This window comes from Pimephales promelas, chromosome 21 (assembly GCF_988280905.1).
Source record: "Pimephales promelas chromosome 21, fPimPro1.hap1.1, whole genome shotgun sequence".
Lineage (NCBI taxonomy): Eukaryota > Metazoa > Chordata > Actinopteri > Cypriniformes > Leuciscidae > Pimephales > Pimephales promelas.
In genome coordinates this window covers 11,516,741-11,532,606 of record NC_142789.1, presented here as the reverse complement: position 1 = coordinate 11,532,606, position 15,866 = coordinate 11,516,741, and the positions used below count along the sequence as shown (strand labels likewise).

Sequence of the window (15,866 nt, the reverse complement as noted above, 5' to 3'; positions counted from 1 at the left end):
TTAGCCGATACATTAAGTCCACTTTAAATAATTTAAGAATAACATTAAAAATAAATGTTAAAAAACTTAATTTAAAAATTAAACGGATATAAAAAGAAAGAAAGAAAGAAAGAAAGAAAGAAAGAAAGAAAGAAAGAAAGAAAGAAAGAAAGAAAGAAAGAAAGAAAGAAAGAAAGAAAGTATACAGTCTTCCAGTCCAATAGGGGGCAGCACGTCTCAGTTGAGTCTCTGAACGCGGAAAAAATACACGAACTTAGACGCTCAGTGATGTGCCCTGTTTAATATGCCGATAAAAGTCTTAGAAATAAAATAGTTTCTGTAATGACAGGGCAATTATACTTTAACACATTTATCTCTTTTCTATCTCAAAAGCAGGAGAATGCAGTTTTATAACTGTTATTTCCATCGGTCTGTTTTGTTTCTTTCTGTGCACTAGCAGGGATGCTAAGTTAACTGTTAAGTTAAGTGTTTGCTTTTTTGACTCACGCAGTGATTGTTTATATATTTAGAGGTCTTCGGTAAAGGTATATGTGCTGTTGACCTTCAGTTTAAGTCATTATATAATGGAGATCGCATATGTTTGCGAGTGGGAGAAGAGACCCAAGAGCAACCACTGTCCCTCAATCCCTCTGGTGTGCGCCTGGTCATGTAGAAACCTCATCGCCTTCACCACTGATCTGAAGAATGAGGAGGATGACAAAGGTCTGGACAATGCCTTTATTACCAATATTATCAGACCCGTTGGTGAGTTATAACTGAGTGATGAGGAAAAGCATACACTGACTTTTTATTGTTTCTGAATTGGAGATGCCCAGAGCATCAGTGTTTTTCGTGAGGTACTGTACTACCAATAACAACAATGAGGGGATAATTCATTTATGAACGGATGTCTTTTTCTGCTGTAGATCTGAGTCATATGATACACATCATTGACACTGATCACCCCTGGGATGTGTTCTCAATCAACTCTGGTCACACTGAGGTCATTTCCTGCCTGGAATGGGACCAGTCAGGTCAGTCATCATTAATAATTAATGGATCATGAAATGTGTGAAAGGTAATATGTCCAGGTAATAATAACAATTAAATTGAGAAACAGAATATATATATATATATATATTCATGTGCCCTTGTAATCTTTAATCAAAGTATCTTCATCTCACTCTTGCATCTTTGATGTGTTCACCGGCGCATTAATTTGAGTTAAATCAGCATAAATTAGAGACAGAACAATAGATGCTATTGTAATGTATTAAATAGTTTCAACATTTAATCATTTAGCGGAAACGTTTATTCAAAGCAACTTACAAATGATGAGAAAAATAACATTTAATTGTTATGATTGAAATCATAATTTTTTATTATTATTATAATTTTTTCATAATTTATCATCTGGGAGGGAAAATGTAAAATGTAGATCCAAAATACTGCAAATCAGGGTTATATCAGTACCTAAAACTGTTACAAACATTTATTTGTATGAGAACTGAACTGTTTTCTCCAGAGCTGCTGCAACGATAAATGAATTAAGGATCTTTACTTGACATTGAGAACGATATATTAAAATTAGAAACCCGTTTTCCTCTGTACGACAACATTGTCCAAATGATTCCCGTTCAACATGGATCAGCAAAAACGACAAAAAATGCTGCATTGTATGCCAGACAAGAAATTTGCAATGTCACTTTGTAAAGAAGGACCTACGTGCGGACACATACATTAATGTTACATTAATTTTCTACTATCACTGTAAAGCTGCTTTCGAAACAATCGATATTGTAAAAAACTCTTTATAAATAAAGGTGACTTGGCTTTACTTGTTAATTGAAACAAATTTAAAACAAAATATTACTAGATTAAAAATATAAATTAGAAAAGTTTCTTTGCCAACTGAAGTAACTGGAAATAATGAACTAAAACTGAACTAAAACTGAAAAAAGAGCAATCAAACCTAAATAGCAAAATTAATTAAAAAACCTTCATAAAAATAACAAGAAAATGGAAATATACAAATAAAAGCTAATTAAATATTAATATTTTATTAATTGATATTTTATTATATGATATATATTAATGGATATTATATTTATATGAAAGTCAGTGATATGTATTAAATTTACCAATTTATAGTGCCATAATTAAATCAATACACAATATGCTGTATTGTCATGTGAATGTCACAATGCAAGAAGTCATCATTATTATTGATATTATGATATTTATTTATTATGATAATAAATAAAATTACAATTTTTATTTTATTTTAAACTTTAAACTAAGCCAGACATGTTCTTGAAAGGTTTCTTGAGATTCACCTACAGATTTAAAAATGTCCATTATCTCCACTTGTTTGTGTGTGTTGTGGTCCGCCAGGCTCGAAGCTGTTGTCTGCTGATGGTGATGGTCATATTAAGTGTTGGGGCATGACAGAGCACCTGGTGAACAGCTGGGAGTGCACACAGAGCAGCTCAGTGGACGGAGACCCGATCGTGTCCCTCTCATGGTTACACAATGGCGTTAAACTCGCCCTGCATGTTGAAAAGGCAAGGAAACCTCATTACCGCCTACTAACTAAGGGTTAAAAGAAAAAAAAAAAAAAAAAAAACTAACACTCTGATGTCTTTGTTGCTCTTCAGTCTGGCTCTACGAACTTTGGAGAAAAGTTTTCCCGGGTTAAGTTCTCCCCCTCCCTCACGTTGTTTGGTGGGAAACCCATGGAGGGTTGGCTTGCAGTGACAGTAAGCGGTCTGGTGACGGTGTCATTGTTAAAGCCGAACGGGACTCTTCTGACGGCCAGCGAGAGCCTGTGCAGGCTGAGGGGTCGCGTGGCCCTGGCTGACATCGCCTTCACGGGCGGTGGGAATATCGTGGTGGCGGCCACCGATGGCAGTAGTTCTTCTCCAGTGCAGTTCTATAAGGTGTGCGTGAGCGTAGTGAATGAGAAGTGCCGCATCGACACTGAGCTACTGCCCTCGCTATTCATGCGCTGCACCACTGACCCGGTGCGGAGGGACAAGTACCCCGCCGTCACACACCTTAAATTCCTGACACGTGAAAACTCAGAACAGGTACGTCAGAAAATTCATCTTTCATTCCTAAAATTACTTATAGCATTCATTAGTTATTCATTTTTATATGTTTAAGATGTAACTATTAAAATGGATAGAAATTATTATTTTCATTTTCAGTATTCATTTCTTTCAAACTTAATATTCTGACCCCAAACTTTTGAATGGTAGTGTACACATAAAAAAAAAAGACAATTTAAAATAACTGTTTCCTATTTTAATTATTTTAAAATGTAATTTATTCCTGTGATCAAAGCTGAATTTTCAGCATCATTACTCCAGTCTTCAGTGTCAAGTGATCAGTCTAATATACTGATTTGATGCTCAAGAAACACTTATCATTATTTATCAATGTTGAAAACAGTTATTTACAATTTTATTTCAGGATTTTTTGATTAATAGAAAGTTCAAAAGAACAGCATTTGTCTGAAATTGAAAGCTTTTAACATTATGCACTACCGTTCAAAAGTTTGGGGTCAGTAAGAACTGTTATTTTATTTTTTTGGGGAAAAGAATGAAAAGAAATAGATCCGGGATTTATTTTGGCCGATATTTGCTTGGTTTTTAACCTCTATTTGAAAGATAAAATGTAAAAGAAATGATATTTAATCCTATAAATGCAGCCTTAATGAGCAGATGAGACTTCTTTTAAAAACATTAGAAATCTTTCTGATTCAAATCTTTTCAACGGCAGTGTATATAATATTATTTCTTAATATAGTGTAGATTTAGTATAATTCTTGGCTCATAATGCTGGTCAGTAATTGAATGTTGATTTCCATGCTGTTTTCAGGTTATCATATCTTAACATGTTTTTTTTTTTTTGTGATTGCTGTTTCTGAAGGTGCTGCTCTGTGCGTCCAGTCAGATGGGCAGCATTGTAGAGTGCTGGTCCTTGCGGAAAGAGGGTCTCCCAGTTAATAATATCTTTCAACATCGATCACCTGTGGGTAAGTTCCATAAATCCAGATTTGGAAAAGAGTTTTGTTACAGTATTACACTGATTTTTTTACCCTTAACATGTAAACGTTACAATAATTCAATATTTTTAAAGGCAGGACAACAAATACTGCTATGCTATATTAACATTTAACTTTTTTTTTACATTATTTAAAGGCACAAGAATTTAGCAAAACTACAATAATTGTACAATAATTGACAACACAATTGTGCGCTTCTGAATGTTTCTAATCGTGATGTGCAAGTTATTGTCTGTATGTGTGTGCGTCACAATGCAGCAGTGCATTAGGTTAGATCGGCGATTAACTTACATGTACAATAAGCTGTTTAAAACGTGTGTTCACCCATTCAATTTTGAGCATCCAGATGGTATAATCAAACATATTTTGCGGAGATATGTTTTTCATTTTTCTCGCTCTCGGATTACGCGTTTATTTGTCATTTCAACTGTTGAATGTGGACTTCTTTCTTATCCTGTTGCGCCCTCTATAGGCCATGATCAGCAACTAGTCGACTACTAGCATTAAAATCGACTAGTCTGTGCAACCCCTAGCAGATAATTCATTAGAATTAAATAGAATCAGGTCCATAGAATGTAACGGTTAAAACTATATTTTTAACCGTTATAACAACCGTTATAACAGCTTCACAGTGATAACATGAAAGATACTACTTTCATGTTATCACTGTGAAGCTGCTTTGATACAATCTGTATTGTGAAAAGCGCTATATAAATAAATGTGACTTGACTTGACTATTTCATTAGCTCATCCATGAACATTATTTGTGAGTTCTGTCGGATTGATTTCCATCGGTTTTGGACTTGAAGACGACAGCTCTCCTTCTCCTCCTCCTTCTACACTCTTTCCAGCGTTATCAACCTGACCTCTAGCAGTGCAAAATACATACTGTGCCCCAAAGTGATTTGGTCAATATTTGCCTGGAGCTGGTGTGCTGCTGATGACAAACAACAAACTCCTGCTTGTATATTTTCTTTTGTATTGTATATTCATGTTTTGCTCTTGTCGTTTATTAGTCATCTTTGCTTAATTGATTTGGGCTGGTTTGGTATCAGTTTGGTGGTTTAAATTGTATAGGCTAATTAAACAGAACTCAAGTGTGCATGTTCTCTATTCAAGCAGTCATCATGTCGTCACTCTACACACACACTCACAGCAGAGTGGGCTAGTGTTGGCTCATGTGTAGCGGGTTTTTAGCGCGATAAGGGACCCTCTCAAAAAATGTACAAAGTCTGTTCATTTTTTGCTGCTGTTTGAAAATATTTTACATGCTTTCATAGTTTATCTCTCTTTGGGTAGAAACATTTCTGCTATTTTTGCTCATTTTCCTTCTGTATTTGCCATGTTATGAGTTATTTTTAAACCTTGGTTGTCATGACAATAGAATTATATCACATTATTTTGGAAGTGAATGTTTTTGTTTTGGGCATGTTTTGGGTTGGACCCAATTGTTGACCCAATCTGGCAATGATGCGAGCAGAGCAATGATGGGAGGGGGTGTGTTTGTGTGGGTTGATTTCAAAGATATACACTCATATATACACAAACACACATATATCACATATATATATATGTGTGTGTGTGTGTGTGTGTGTGTGTGTGTGTGTGTGTGTGTGTGTGTGTGTGTGTGTGTGTGATATATGTGTGTGTGTCTGTGTGTTATATGTATCCATATATCATATATATATATATATATATATATGTGTGTGTGTTTGTTTGTTAGTTTTATTTAGAGTTTGACAAGGCAGGATATTAATTGTACAAAAAACAAGTGGAGTGAAACAGATACACAGAAAAACCTGAAATACATCAGGCTTCATACAACCAAACCTGTACGTTATTATAAAACAATTTAAAAGCATGTGGGATAAAATAAAGTCTTCTTGTTTTACTCCTGGGCACAACAAATTATCTGAGCTGCAGTAGTAGGTGTGAGTGTATGTGTTTATTACATTACTGGCTTGAAACTTAAGTTTCTGATGTCAACCCTTTGTTTTCTCACCATTTTTAGTCGGTGAAAAGCAGCCAATGATTCTGAAGTGGCGTATTCTCTCAGCGACCAACGATCTGGACCGTGTATCTGCTGTCGCTCTGCCCAAACTTCCCATCTCCATCTCAAACACTGATCTCAAAGTCGCCTCGGACACCAAGTTCTTCCCAGGCCTTGGTACAGCCTTTGTATCCTTTCTCTTACTTCAAAGAACGTAGCTTCGATGGCTCAGATTGATTATTTTTTTATTGTCCTCAGGTCTTGCCCTGGCTTTCCATGACGGCAGTATCCAGATTCTCCATCGCCTTTCCCTACACACCATGGGAGTGTTCTACGGTTCCTCTGGTTCCTCCCAGCGTGTTGGAGAAGAACCCGCCATTAAACGCCAGAGGACTGGCGGCCCGACGCTGCACTTCAAAGCCCTTCAGTTCTCCTGGACATCTCTGGCTCTGGTGGGCGTGGATAACCATGGCAAGGTATGACGTCATGACACCTACAGTAGCGATGACAGAAGCACCCTCAGATCTTATGTTTCCCCTCCTATGATTTCAGTTGCACATGCTTCGCGTGTCCCCATCTATGGGTCAAATGTTGGACATGAACACGCTTCTGCGCCACCTACTCTTCCTCCTTGAGTACTGCATGGTGACAGGATATGACTGGTGGGACGTTCTGCTGCACGCGCAGCCCGGCATGGTGCATAACCTTCTGGAGAAACTTCACGAGGAGTACATGAGACAAAACCAAGCACTGCAGCAGGTAGATCAACCTGTTATTATAGAAACTTCCACCTCATGACTTCTCAATTGACTTTCATGTGATTCCTGTCTTTAAGGTTTTGTCCACCCGTATAGTGGCAGTGAAGGCGTCTCTGTGTAAGCTGTCCTCTGCCACTGCAGCAAGAGCCTGTGACTTCCACGCTAAACTGCTCCTTATTGCCATCAGCTCCACGCTGAAGTCTTTACTGAGACCTCATGTGCTCAACACCCCCGACAAGAGCCCTGGAGACAGACTATCTGAGATCTGTGCCAAAAACACTGACATCGGTAATAACCCACCACCCAAAAAATGCTTCAGTGTAGGCCTGCCGTGATTATTGATCAATCGTCTGATTTTGGTTATTTGATCTAGTCTCAATTATTTGAGATAATTGTGCTGTTTAATTTTCAATCACATTTCGAAATCCAAATATGGGAAATTTAAGTGCTTAACGAAGTGCGCAATCTCGATTCTCCTTTTCCGGTTTGGTAGGGAGAAACAGGACTAGGGGGACTAAACATTTTTTTTTATTGTTGTTTTGACGCTCTGATCGGTTAATGTGTTCAGACATTGATAAAGTGATGATCAACCTCAAGACTGAGGAGTTTGTTCTGGATGGACCCCCTCTCCAATCTCTCCAGCAGCTCATTCAGTGGGTCGGAGACTTTGTTCTTTACCTGCTGGCCAACCTGCCCAATCAGGTGGGACTACCTTTACTAAGAGTACTGCCAATTTCTGCCAAATTATCCTGCCAGTTTTGACTTTTAGATGATGCTGTTATGCCTTAATATCTCTCCAGGGCTCCATTGTGCGTCCAGGTTTTGGGTTCCTGCGGGATGGTGCCTCTTTGGGCATGCTCAGAGAAATGCTGGTCATGATCCGTATTTGGGGCCTGCTGAAACCAGGCTGTTTGCCTATCTACACGGCCACGTCTGACAACCAGGACAGCATGTTCCTGCTCTTCCGGCTGCTCACCAAACTCTGGCTCTGCTGTGAGTTAGACCCTCTTAAACCATCACTCATTGGGCCAAAATTTCAGTTCAGTGAAAAACCTGTAAAGTCTTAAAAAAAATGTACTCTGTTTTGCTGTTTTCTTTTGGTTTATAGCTCGAGATGAGAGTCACCCGCAGGACCCCGATGAGACGTTGATTGATGAGTGCTGTCTGTTGCCCAGTCAGCTTCTAGTACCCAGCATGGACTGGCTGCCCATCAACGATGGTGTCATCACTAAGATCCAGAGCAAACACCCGCTCAGACTTCAGTTTGGCAAACCATACACCCTGCCTGGGGTCAACCCCAATGCACAGGTGGAGGTTTTCAGGTGAGTGATTATCGGTTTCTTAAAGGGACAGTTCACCAAAAATGATCATTTATCACAGAACACAAAAGATGCATAATTTGAAGTATATCCTGTCCACTTTTTAAATATAATGAAAGTTAATAAAGAATGGAAAACCAAGCTCCAAAATGAATTAAAAAGCAGCATAAAAGTAGTCCGTATGACTTGCGCGCTGTAGTTCAAGTCTGATTTCTGAGAAACTGAATTGACAGATAATTGTCTAATAAAAAGGGTTAATTGTTGCCAGTGGTTAGTGCATTTAAGTTTGGATGGTTTTGTTTCAGGATTCCAGCATCTCAGAGGATGGACCATCTGAGATGTTTACATTTGGGAATCTCTCCAACAGAGGACAGCAAAGCTTGCACCAGGTATCACTTTAGAAGTATTCCTTAAGTAAAATGTTAATGTTATAAACAAATAAACAAATTCGTTTATAAAACCATTAAAATGTAATTTTGAAAATAAGGGATACATTCTATACACACACACACATGCACACATATATATATATATATGAAGAGTTCAGATGCAAAAGCCTCTAAATGCCATTTGAAATGTTCTTCTTTAATGATGATTTTTATCAAACTTGTATATTCAAGTTCAGTAATTTCACTTAAATAACAATTAATAGGTAATTATCATTGCCATTTAAGTGAAATCACTGAACTTAAATATACAAGCTTGATAAAAATGATCATTCTAGAAGAAAATTCCAAATGGCACTTAGAGGCTTTTGCATCTGAACTCTTCATATATATATATACATATATATATATATATACAGTATGTATGTGTATATATATATATATATATATATATATATATATATATATATATATATGTGTGTGTGTGTGTGTATATATGTGATGTGATCTGGGAAAGCCCCTCGGGTGTCGCGCTGGTACGTTTTTAGTAAAGTCTAAACATAGACTGAATGTCAGTTTTTTGTCAAAATTGGGTTTTTATGAAATTATTATTCTATATCTTGTTTATCATCTCTGAATATATCTTGGGAAAATTCACTAGTTTAGTGCTGAAAAATAGCGATTTATAATGTCCAGCTGAAAAGACTGTGTTTCTCTTTAAGGAAGGGGCAAAAAACAATATCTCCTGTTTAACTCTCCTTCTCTTAACACTACAAAGACAGTTTACCTATCAAAATAAACCACATAACAGAATAAAGTCCAGTCCTGGGTGAACTACAACAGCCCGCAAGATTTGTTTATTTATTTTTATCCAGTGTCATCTTGTGGTGTGATATGGAGCACAAGAGAACAACAGAGTTTAAAGCTGCTTGTTTAAAAGACCTTGCTTGCCTCTCAATCGTCCAATTTCAAAACGGTTTTCAGAGGTTGGATTTTGAGTTCGTAAGCTTTCGAATGATACCTTATCTATGATGATTATTAAAATATTTGATATGAAAAAAGGCAATTAAAAAAGGAGCACAAATTTATCAAAATTCCATTTCTGAAAATCACAACGATCAGCCGACTTTAGATAACCTTAACTTTTGTTAAAAAGTAAAACAGATTTGGAAAGGGCTTGAACCCAGCTTTAATATGGTCTCAAATATGTTCTCACCTGTAATATGTAAAATTTTACAGGTTCTCCCAGATTGCATCACATATATACTGTATATTAGGGTTGTAACGGTTCTTGATAAAAAATGTAACGTACCCTTCGGCACGCATCTAAATGCGTTTATTGAAAATAACAATGCGTAAAATCAGACAAAGTTCTGCTAATGCATGTGTCTGTTGATGGATACACAATAGAAGCAGTCAGGCGCTGCTAATCAAATGTCTTTGATTAGTTGATAATCGGCAAGTGTGATCCCCTCTATAAAAGCAGAATTTTTGGCAGCTTGCTGGTCTGGGGCATTCAGGTGTGTGTTAACATAATCCCAGGAGGAATGACATCAACAATGATCTTGTCTTAAAGCTGCCGTCGGCAACATTTTTTTGATCATATTTCGTGCAATCGACTCTATAATCCGACAGAACAACGTAAATAAAGTGGTTTTAGAAAAAAACAGAGCTTCTAACTCCACCTCCACTGATCCCAGTTCATTGGGTCCAATCAGTGCAGGGGGGTGTGAGATCTTACTGTCAATCACAGGTAGTGCCCACGCCACCCCTCGTGCAAGTTACAATCGGATTGGATTTTGAAAGGTGATTTATGTGATTTAAATAGGTTCAGGCTTGATGCAGAGCTTGCAACATTACTTCTCGACAGGTAATTGGACTTTATCAACCATTTACTTTATGTCCTAGTGTTTGTTAGTAATCCAAGTAGCCTATGTTTGCCCAAATGTATTGGTATGGATAGCTTACGTTAGCATTTGTTGTTTGTACTGAAATCCGTGTGAACGTAAGGTTAGGTGTATAACCATGTCCAGATGAAGGAATAAACTTCGGCTTTTTTGAAGAATGTTGATGGATGCTGATGAGACGGGCGCGTTTACATAGAAGCTGGAGCACACACTCTGACGAGCACGAACTCTGTGGGAGGGTATTCGTTGATAGTGGGGAGGGGCATGAGAGTTGTAAACATTCGAAATTTTGCCTAAGTCCACTTAATCTGCCAGACTTACTGACTGCAGCTTTAAAGCAAGTGTTGCTGCCATCAAATTAAGAAGGGTTACACGGCCATTTCCAAAAGACGGAACGGAGAAAGCTTCTTTTCTCTAAAAAGAACACAGCAGCACTGCTTAGGTTTGCAAAGTTCCATCTGGACAAGCCATAAGCCTTCTGGAACAATGTCCTTTGGACAGATGAGACCAAAGTGGAGATGTTTGGCCATAATGCACAGCGCCAAGTTTGGCAAAAATCTAACTCAGCATATCACGCTGGTGGAGGGGGTGGGGATTTTTGGCTTGTTTTGCAGCAATAGGACCTGTGCACCATGCAGTCATTGAGTCGACCATGAAACTCCTCTGTATACCAAAGTATTCTAGAGTCAAATGTGTGGCCTTCTGTCCAACAGCTAAAGCTTGGTCGATATTGGGTCATTCAACGGGACGAAGATCCCAAGCACATTAGCAAATCTACAACAGACTGGCTGAAAAAGAAAAGAATCAAGGTTGCAATGGCCCAGTCAATGTCCAGACCTCAACCCTAATTGAAATGTGTTGGCGGGACTATAAGAGAGCTGTACATAAACAAACAAACCTCAATGAACTGAAGCAACATTATAAAGAAGAGGGGGCCAAAATCCCTCCAGAACGATGCGTGAGACTGATACTGTCATACAGAAAATGATTCCTTCAACGTATTGCTGCTAAAAGTTTCCATTTTGGCATATTTTATTCTTGTGAAAGTGTAGTCAATAGTTTTCTCCCTTAACTCATCTTTGATCTCCAAAATATGTATTCCTTTATTTTATGGAATATTCTTTGATTTTAGTCAGAATTATTGCGCTCCTTATTTGGCATGCATGCACGCAGCAGCGCTCGTTCAATGTGAAGTTTAGTAGCAAAATGGAAATATTTGCACGACAACATTTACAGATGGAGAATATACGTGAATTGTAAGTTTTTCACTGAAGAGAAAAAAAATGTCTCACGCATTAAACAGCACAAAATATATGCTGTTGATGGTGGATCGATTTGATTTTTATATATATATATATATATATATATATATATATATATATACACACTCACCTAAAGGATTATTAGGATTATTAGAATACTAATTTATTATTAGAATACCATACTAATACTGTGTTTAACCCTCTTGCGCCTTCAGAACTGCCTTAATTCTATGTGGCATTGATTCATCAAGTGGCTGAAAGCTTTCTTTAGAAATGTTGGCCCATATTGATAGGATAGCATCTTGCAGTTGATGGAGATTTGTGGTATACACATCCAGCTTCCATTCCACCACATCCCAAAGATGCTTTATTCGGTTGAGATCTGGTGACGGTGGGGGCCATTTTAGTACAGTGAACTCAGTCATGTTCAAGAAACCAATTTGAAATGATTCCAACTTTGTGACATGGTGCATTATCCTGCTGGAAGTAGCCATCAGAGGATGGGTACATGGTGGACATAAAGGGATGGACATGGTCAGAAACAATGCTCAGGTAGGCTGTGGCATTTAGTCTGGCAAGAAAACATCCCCAACACCATTACAACACCACCACCAGCCTGCAAAGTGGTAACAAGGCATGATTGATCCATGTTTTCACCATCTAAATGTCTCAACAAAAATCGAGACGCATCAGACCAGGCAACATTTTTCCAGTCTTCAACTGTCCAATTTTGCAAATTGTAGCCTATTTTTCCTATTTGTAGTGGAGATGAGTGGTACCAAGTGGGGTCTTCAGCTGTTGTAGCCTATCCACCTCAAGGTTGCGCGTGTTGTGGCTTCACAAATGCTTTGCTGCATACCTCGGTTGTAACGAGTGTTTTTTTTTTTTTTCCCCAATGCGCCTCAAATTTGCTCAATGGTGTTGAGGTCCAGACTTTGACGGGGTCAGTCCATCATTTTCAATGTTCCAGCAAATTCCTTTTGCCGCAGTTCCGGCAATAGTTAGAAGAATGTTTAGGGTTATTGCCCTCTTGAAAAATAACAATTTAACCTCTTAAATATGCCAAGTGTTCTAATAATTTTGGCCACCACTGTATATATAATATTTTATTATGTGAATTAACGTATATATTATTTTGTCTTCTGAAATGAATATATATGAAGAGTTCAGATGCAAAAGCCTCTAAGTGCCATTTGAAATTTTCTTCTTTAATGATGATTTTTATCAAACTTGTATATTTAAGTTCAGTAATTTCACTTAAATAACAATTAATAGGTAATTATCATTGTCATTTAAGTGAAATCACTGAACTTAAATATACAAGCTTGATAAAAATTATCATCTAGAAGAAAATTTCAAATGGCACTTAGAGGCTTTTGCATCTGAACTCTTCATATGCACTAGTTGTTGTTTGATGTTGAAGTTGATGTTTTTAAAAAAGTCTCTTATGCAAGGTAGCATTTATTTGATTAAAAATACTATAATATTGTGAAATTTTATTATAATTTAAATAACAGTTTTATATTTAAAAATGCCATTTGTGCCATATTTTAAAGGGCACCTATTATGGAAAATTCACTTTTACATGGTGTTTGAACATAAATGTGTGTTGGCAGTGTGTGAGCAAAACCACCCTAGAATGATAAAAATCCACCCAGTGTTTTTTTTTTTACAATCTCAATAAATCATAAGCACTGTCTCAGAACGAGCTGTTCTAAGATTCAGCGCTTTGTGACGTAGAATTGAGCAAGGGGTTTGATTGACAGTGTGGTTGTGGCATAGACCCCGCCCTCAGTGATCTGTACACATCATCCTCCGTTGTTTCAACGACAGCCGGTAATGTCTCTTGGAAACATAAGTGTTCTGTCGTGGGTTAATCCTGTTGTTGTGGCTTAAAAGTTAATCCTTAAGTGTGGATTGTCGTCTACTGTTTGCGATCCAACGTCACCTCCAGTAAGTGTATTTTATGATTTTTGAGCAAATAGTCATTTCAGTCAATGTCAGCCAATTCAACAACAAATGCGTCTAAAGTTGTTGTCATCGTCGTCGTAGGATGTCTGTGTATATAATTTAAACCTTGTTTGTATAGTGTGTAACCACATGTTAAAAAAAAAAAATATATATATATATATATATATATATATTTAAAGATATACAAATAATGTAAAGATTACGCAACAGGTCCCTCGCATAAATGTAATTTCGCTTGTACATAGCAAACTTTATCACAGAATGTGTGTCTGTGTGTGTGTGTGTTGCACATCCATCATTTCAAAGGGGATGCGATTACAACTCTATAAGTACATAAATGTATCAAATAACCATACCGAGACGTACTGGTCCATTCTGATTTGTGTTTATTCTGCCGGAGTCTCTTCGTCATCTGGGTCTGATCAGAGACTATTTATATATTCCGATTCAAACGTACGCTGAATGACATTCAAAACTGCGCGTCTTTCACTCTCTCAGCCCTTCTGCTTACAGACTGCCATAGGTATCAAGTGATGCCCTCATCCAAAGGCAGGGCGGGGATATGCAGTTCATTTGCATTTAAGGTTGTATACACCAAAACAGCTCATTTTTAAACAGGCCCCAAAAATGACATTTTCAAATGGTTATAATAAATTAACTGTGGGGTATTTTGAGATGAAACTTCACAAATACATTCTGGGGACACCCGAGACCAATATTACATCTTGTAAAAAGGGATATAATAGGTGCCCTTTAAAATGCCCGAATCACTGCAGTACGCCTATAATAAGTGTTAATATTGACACCATTTTAGTCCAAGCTGGGCGACAACCGCTGTGGAGTAGCACAGTATCTGTGTGACTCGTCATATACAGTACATTAACAGAGAACAGAGAGGAGTAGCTCCGTCAACATTGTTCTGCTAGAGAGACAAACGTTACATAGTGTACCTTTACATTTATGTATAAACTTCTGACTTCTAAAAAGTTTGATGGAGGAATAAAGACAAATTGCATTAAATTACTTTTGATACAAAAATGATAATACTTGTAAACAGACTGTGATGTATTATGCTTTTTATGGGTAGTTTGGCCTGTAAATCTTTAATCTCCACATATGATGATGATTCTTCCTTCACAAACTCTATATTTAGCGCCACTCTTTAATGAGCTCTTATCTTTTCGGTCTGTTTAGGTGTGGCTGTGTCACCATGCTGAGATCCCCAAATAAAACCAACGCCATGAGACAGTGGGAGCAACGCTGGATCAAGAACTGTCTGTGTGGAGGTCTCTGGAGAAGAATCCCCTCCACACTAACATAAAAAACACACCGTCTGGAAATGTGAGGAAATGTTAAAGCTGCATGGATCTCTTATTGTAAACTAACCAACAGATCTGTGCAACGAAGCAATCTTTATTTTCTTGAAAACATGTCCTACAAGAGGTTCTCCCTGCCACAATGTCTGCTAGAGAGAATGAATAATGTCTTTTTTTATGTTGTAAATATGAAACCATGTCATTTTTGTAATGTTGTAGTATGTAATAAACATTTTTGTAATACATAAAATAGTTTTGTCTTCTGATTTGTTTTATTACATTTTAAAACGATAATTCTTCTTTTTAGAAATATCAATTGTGAAATTGTCTATCGTCTGACAACCATAGGGTGGTGCTAAACCTGACAAACACAGTCATGTTAAATATTCATCAATGCTTATTCACATACAAATTAGCATCATGTGTTACATCAGTAGATCCAAAAGATGCCCTACTGATTCTGCCCATAGAATGATCCTTTAAGTGTAGACAGACACTTCAGTAACAGCACTATTTAAACTTAAAAAAAATGTGTGAAATTACAGTATATTCCAGGTTAATAATTGCATTACTTTCACTGTAGGACTTCGTATCTAATGGCAATCTCAAAAAAATACTGTAAACAAACAATATCATATTGTATTTCTACAGTACTATGTACTTCATAGTACTAGGTACTATGAAGGTACCCAGAATGCAGTATGACATGAATTGATTATGCAGTGGAGTTTCTTGATTCCTGGTTTTATCTGTTGCATTTTGGTTCACTTTTAGCAGTTTGTGTAATTGGTTTATTTTGTATCTTAGGGTTTCTTTTATTATTATTATTATTATTATTTGTCACCATTGTCGTGTTTTGTAGTATTGACGTAATGTTCATAGGTGAAACTTGTAAGAAAAAAAAGTATT

The 15,866-nt window shown here is 37.1% G+C and overlaps 1 protein-coding gene across 2 annotated transcripts; it reads left to right on the top strand.

The window, feature by feature from the left end:
* Positions 1-214: 214 nt before the first annotated feature.
* med16 (mediator complex subunit 16) lies at positions 215-15,187 on the top strand. 2 transcript variants are annotated; one of them, XM_039655596.2, is made up of 14 exons: positions 215-702; positions 906-1,013; positions 2,374-2,543; positions 2,637-3,068; positions 3,913-4,018; positions 6,060-6,215; positions 6,297-6,514; positions 6,591-6,797; positions 6,874-7,084; positions 7,365-7,498; positions 7,597-7,789; positions 7,905-8,118; positions 8,421-8,504; positions 14,836-15,187. In XM_039655596.2, exons 1-14 carry the CDS (start codon positions 564-566, stop codon positions 14,960-14,962), a joined length of 2,499 nt encoding a protein of 832 aa, XP_039511530.1. In that variant the 5' UTR covers positions 215-563; the 3' UTR covers positions 14,963-15,187. The 2 variants fall into 2 exon arrangements, with proteins under 2 accessions (XP_039511530.1, XP_039511529.1); XM_039655595.2 differs by having other exon boundaries at positions 215-744.
* The last annotated feature ends 679 nt before the right edge of the window (positions 15,188-15,866 follow it).